The following is a 5,431-nucleotide window of genomic DNA, read 5'->3' as shown; positions in this document are numbered from 1 at the left end:
GTTTCATTATTGCTCTGTCCCACCCTCTTGCACCATAGACTAGGTTTCTGATCATTCATCCACTCTCGCAAGGCCTTTTTTGCCTGCTCCATGAAGTCTAACTCTTCTTCCAGCCCAACTGCCCTCAGTTAACAAACTCAGACACCATTGCCCATGTATAAACACCCAGGAAAGAAATTATAATTGTGGCAGTTCAACCCTCATACCAACAAAGCTCCAATTATTGATGGTCAAACAGCTGCTCTTTCTAGGATAAGCCCAAGAAAGACCCTCTTAGGGAAGTGTGGGCTGGGAGGAATTGATTCCAAATGTTGAATACAAAATAATCACTCTCTGTAGGCCTCTGACTGGTCTGCATTTATCTCTTCTTTCACAAATTTATACCATCTTGGTTTTTTTTCACCTTCTCATCCCTTTCTCCTCTGCATCATCTATTTCCAATATATCACCTGTCTTGGTTGATACATCTTTGTCCTTCAGCCCCCCTCCCCATGGGCTTGTTTTGTCTTTTCTACCAAGAGTCTGAGAGATGTAAGACTCTTGGCCAATTACACAATATCAGTCTCAAACCCTGTATTTGCAACATCCACCCTTAGATCTCCCTGCCTATGGCTAAAAAGTAAATTTTAAAAAAGAAGAACTAAAGACAAACTTAATGAACTAATAGATTTAACCCAGACTAACCCTGAAACCAGAACCTTCTTCTCCCCAAATGCAAGAAGAAACTTCAGTACCTTTGGTTTCTTAGCCAAAACCCTTCTTAACACCACACCATGGGTCTCTCCTTCACAGACTCCATGGTCCTTGGAAATCAGTTGGCTATTGACATTGCCATGTAAATGATTGATGGATTGCCAGCATGTGGGTAGAAGGAGCCTAGAAGTGAAGAATCCGAAAGGAAATGGCAAGGGGCTATGAAAGGAAGGAAGTTTAACCTCATGGAGAAAATGGAGAGGGATGTAGAATATCCTGCCTTCTATCAGAAAGCAAGAATCAAGAACAACAGTCTAACACAGAGAGGAAAGGGGTTGCTCTGAAATAAATCCTGAGCTTTCCCTATGGTGATGGAGTAATGCCACTGACAATAGGAAACAAACACCACTTCTACATCCCTCATGCTCCTGAAGAGGCATGGAGCATGCCGTAGAATTAGACATGCCTGCACTCAAATGCCAATAATCCAGGGTACCTGTCATGTGACTTTGTGAAAGTTACATAAATTGTAGATGCTTAATTCCCTCATCTACAAAATGGGCAAAATAGTAATAGCAATAATAGTAACTTGTCGACATTCCAAGCACTTTCTTAAGCACTCCACATATAGTAACACATTTAGTTCATGTGACAAACTTATGACACAGGTACTACTCTTACCACCATTTTAGAGATGAGGCAGCTGAGGCATAGAGGGGCTAGGTAACTTGCTGAAGGTCACACACCTAATAAGTAGGTGAGGTAAGAGCCTAATAATAACCACTGCCTCAAATGTTGTAAGCATACAATGATAAAAAGGATGGAAGTTGCTGCAACTCTGCCCAACTCAAGAAACTGATGTTGTTGCATTTTTTAAAACTATTGTTATCATTATTATTGCTTCAGTTCCCACAAGGCTTTTATGCTGTAACTGATACTCTTGTGGCAACTTCCTCATGAGTCTGTTTGGAACATCTTCCCCAGTTACCTGTCAAACGTTAATCCCCAACATTATTCCTCTAAGGACTAATTAGAATTTTCTAGACCTGGGTACCCAGGGCACCAATTTATCCCTTAATGTCTCTGCTGCGTAAACTAGATAAAATGTGTCTCACTTAAACTGGTATAAAATCACAAAGAAGTCCATAACAGGTCTTTAGACAAAAATGGAGAAAACGGACTTTGAACACTAAAGACTTCCATTAGCTTATATAAAGCAGTATCTCCAAGAATTATGGATCCAATTCTAATTTGAATCAACTGTAGAAAGAGCAGTAGCAAGCGAGAGCTAGAAACTATTTCTTTTCAAACTAGTGCGCAAGAAGCTTGTATGCTTTGTGAGAAAATAGACCATGGATCAGCATTAGAAGAGAAAGTATGTTACATTTTCTTCTACTTTTTCATCCACATCTGATGTCACAATTTTGACCCATAGCATCCAGAGGTAAAATCTTCATCATCTTTCCTAAGTGTCAAAAGTGAGTATGTTCACAGTCATCAATGTTACCCTTCTATGGTGATGAATTAGAAGACCTGATTGTGATTTCTACTCTTGTTTTCTACCATTAAAAATTATGTTTTTTAAAAAATTTTAAAGATCAAGATAGGTATAAAGTAAAAGGGAAAGTCTTCCATCCTTTGTGTAGGAGCACTCCAGAAATAGCTATCATTGACTATTTGGTATTCTTCCAGATTATTTTCTATGCACTTAGAAATATACATATAAATTTCTAGTTCCTTACACAGACAAAATTGAGCAGCAACCTGTTAATTTCACTAACAACATACTGTAATCATATCCAAGGCAGTACAAATCAATTTCCCATGTATTCCAACTAGGAATGATCATAACTTAGCCATTCACCTATTGGTGGAATTTTTATTGTTTACAGCTTTTCTACATTACAAACAACGATAAAAGGAACATCTTTAAACAATTAAATATGTACACTTATGCTGGTATTTATGTGAAATATGAATGTAAATTTTTGAATGACAATATAGAGAATTCCTCAAAGACCAGAGGCTAGTGAACAAAAGCCTGAGCCTCCCAGTCAGAGTGTGACATTTCCTAGAACTTAGACTCCAATGATAACAGTGGTCCGGGTTCATGGATGTGTTCCATTGTGAATTTGTTCCAGATAAGCATTCAGCTCAGAATAGAACTTGACATTCCTTAGTTTCTGGGAATCTGGAAGATCAGAACACAAGGTAAATGTCCAAAAGGATCCCTGAACCTAGCAAGTTCCTTCCTGGGAGAAATCCTTATTTATCTTAAGGACCAGGCTGACCCTTCCCTATTTTTCTACACCAGAGTTGTATCTATGTTCTAGAGTCTGAAAGAGCATAAGAAGGGATCCAGGTCCAGATAAACATTCCTCCCTGAATATTTAAAGCAGTTAAAGAAAGCTTTCCTGGAATTATTAGCTATCTGTCATCTCTCTCCCATCAGTTAAAACCAGGAGAAGGGGCTTCATATGGAAAAGAATTCAATGTTCCAAAGCGTTCTCAAGCCCTGCTGCCAGATACAAAAGCCAGAACACATAAAAAGAGCTATTCACTCCTGCATTGCACGGCTGGAGATTGTTACCAGACAGAGCAAAAGCAAAGGACAGATACCCAATATGTTGAAGAGGGAAGCAATGAAGTAAATAGCTAAAGCATTAAGGCTGAAGAAAGAAGGGGCATTCTTATCATAGGAAAAGGGTTGCATAGATACGAGAGGAAAAGTAAGAATAAGAGGATAAAAATTAAAATGCAGAACATGCCAGGTGCCTGGGTGGCTCAGTTGGTTAAGTGTCTGACTCTTAATTTCAGCTCAGGTCATGATCCCAGGATCATGAGATTGAGCCCTGCACTAGCTCCACACTGGGTGTGGATTCTTAAGATTCTCTTTCTCCCTCTCCACCTGCTCCTCTCCCCTCCCACTCTACTCACATGCTCTCTCTATCTCTAAAACACAGAAAAAAAACGCAAACATGCATTAAGAAGAGCCAGGCGGCCATGTGTTTTTCTAAGGAAAAGGTCTCAGAAATAAAGCCTCCTACATGGGAACTTTAGCATATACATTCTGTGAAGGGCAAGATTGAGACCAACATTCTCTTTGGGTAAACTGGACAAAAGAATTTCACAAGAACAAACTCCAAAGTAAATCCACTTCTTCACTCAATATTCCTGAACTTTGCTATCCGTCTCATCACTCATTTGTCTCCTTCTCAGCTTCACAGGCAGCAAAGGCAAGCAATGAAAAACCAAACCTTTCTGACAGAATTCATTCTGTTGGGACTAACAGACATCCCAGAGGTCAAACCTGTAATCTTTATATTTCTCCTCCTCACCTACATATTCAGCATCATTGGAAACCTGTCAATCATCACCCTTACACTACTGGACTCCCACCTCCAGACTCCCATGTATTTCTTCCTCCGGAATTTCTCCTTCTTAGAAATTTCCTTTACGACCACTTTTACTCCCAGGCTGCTGTTCAGCATCACAACTGGCAACAAGACCATCAGCTTTGCTGGCTGCTTCACTCAGTATTTCTTTGCCATCTTCTTTGGAGCCACGGAGTTTTACCTTCTGGCCGCCATGTCCTATGACCGCTATGTGGCCATCTGCAAACCCCTGCATTACCTGACCATCATGAGCAGCAGAGTCTGCACCCAGCTGGTCCTCTGCTCTTGGTTGGCTGGATTTCTAATCATCGTATCCCCAATCATCCTGACCAGTCAGCTGGATTTCTGTGCCTCCAACATGCTGAATCATTATTATTGTGACTATGGACCCCTCCTAGAAATATCTTGCTCAGACACAAGACTGCTAGAGCTGCTTGACTTTATCTTAGCAGTTGTGACTTTGGTGGTCACTCTGGTACTGGTGATTCTCTCCTACGCAAACATCATCTGGACCATCCTCAAGATCCCCTCTGCTCAGCAAAGGAAAAAGGCCTTTTCCACATGTTCTTCCCACATGATTGTCATCTCCCTCTCTTATGGCAGTTGCATCTTCATGTACATAAAACCCTCAGCAAAAGAAGGAGTTGCCTTCAATAAGGGAGTGGCTGTGCTCAATACCTCAGTTGCCCCTTTATTGAACCCATTCATTTACACTCTAAGGAATAAACGAGTAAAACAAGCTTTCAAGGATATCACCAGAAAAATAGTGCATCTTTATTCATTTTAAAGGCCTCAAAATCAATGGAAAATCTGAATGAAATTCATGGTTACGCCAACTGATAACTTGAGATTCTGATACCTCTTTTAAAGTAATTGCTCACATCAATGGATTGTGAGTATGTATCAAAATTTTGTTTCAAATTTGCAAAAAAGAGAAAGATATTCAAAGACCTTTTTCTGGTACATATCTTTCAATAAAGGGAAAACTAGGGGAAAAATATCCTTAGAATACCTACAAAAAAGAACTATCTGATTAAAAATTACTTTATCCTAAATCTGGTGATCAGCTGAATGATTAAGTTTATTTTCCCACGAGAAGCTCTTAGTCTTAACAATAACTATCAAAAAATTGTAGGTACATTTCCTCAGAAATTCCTAGGTACTTCCCAGAAAATAGAATTCATGAGGTCATACACAAAAACAAATTATATTTTAGACTATCTTTCTCAGGTTTTCCAATTTGTTTTCTCAAGTTTCTACCTCTGATAGCTCTTAAAGATTGTCTCTTTCTAGCATCTCCTACAGAAAATATTTCCTACTCTAAAGGACAGCATGGAATCTCA

General features: G+C 39.5%; 1 protein-coding gene across 1 annotated transcript; it reads left to right on the top strand.

Annotated features, from left to right (window-relative positions):
* Positions 1 to 3,936: 3,936 nt before the first annotated feature.
* Positions 3,937 to 4,875, top strand: LOC121100636 (olfactory receptor 6C4-like). Its single transcript, XM_040621919.1, has one exon. It carries the CDS (start codon positions 3,937 to 3,939, stop codon positions 4,873 to 4,875), a length of 939 nt encoding a protein of 312 aa, XP_040477853.1.
* Positions 4,876 to 5,431: the final 556 nt, after the last annotated feature.

The sequence above is a fragment of the Ursus maritimus genome, unplaced genomic scaffold (assembly GCF_017311325.1).
Source record: "Ursus maritimus isolate PB19 unplaced genomic scaffold, ASM1731132v1 scaffold_48, whole genome shotgun sequence".
NCBI classification, from domain to species: domain Eukaryota; kingdom Metazoa; phylum Chordata; class Mammalia; order Carnivora; family Ursidae; genus Ursus; species Ursus maritimus.
The sequence above is the reverse complement of the archived record's forward strand: the minus strand, read 5'-3'. Positions and strand labels throughout refer to the sequence as shown.

Bases quoted from the DNA above. Each gene is read 5' to 3' on its own strand.
- LOC121100636 (XM_040621919.1), top strand. From the start codon at position 3,937: ATGAAAAACCAAACCTTTCTGACAGAATTCATTCTGTTGGGACTAACA.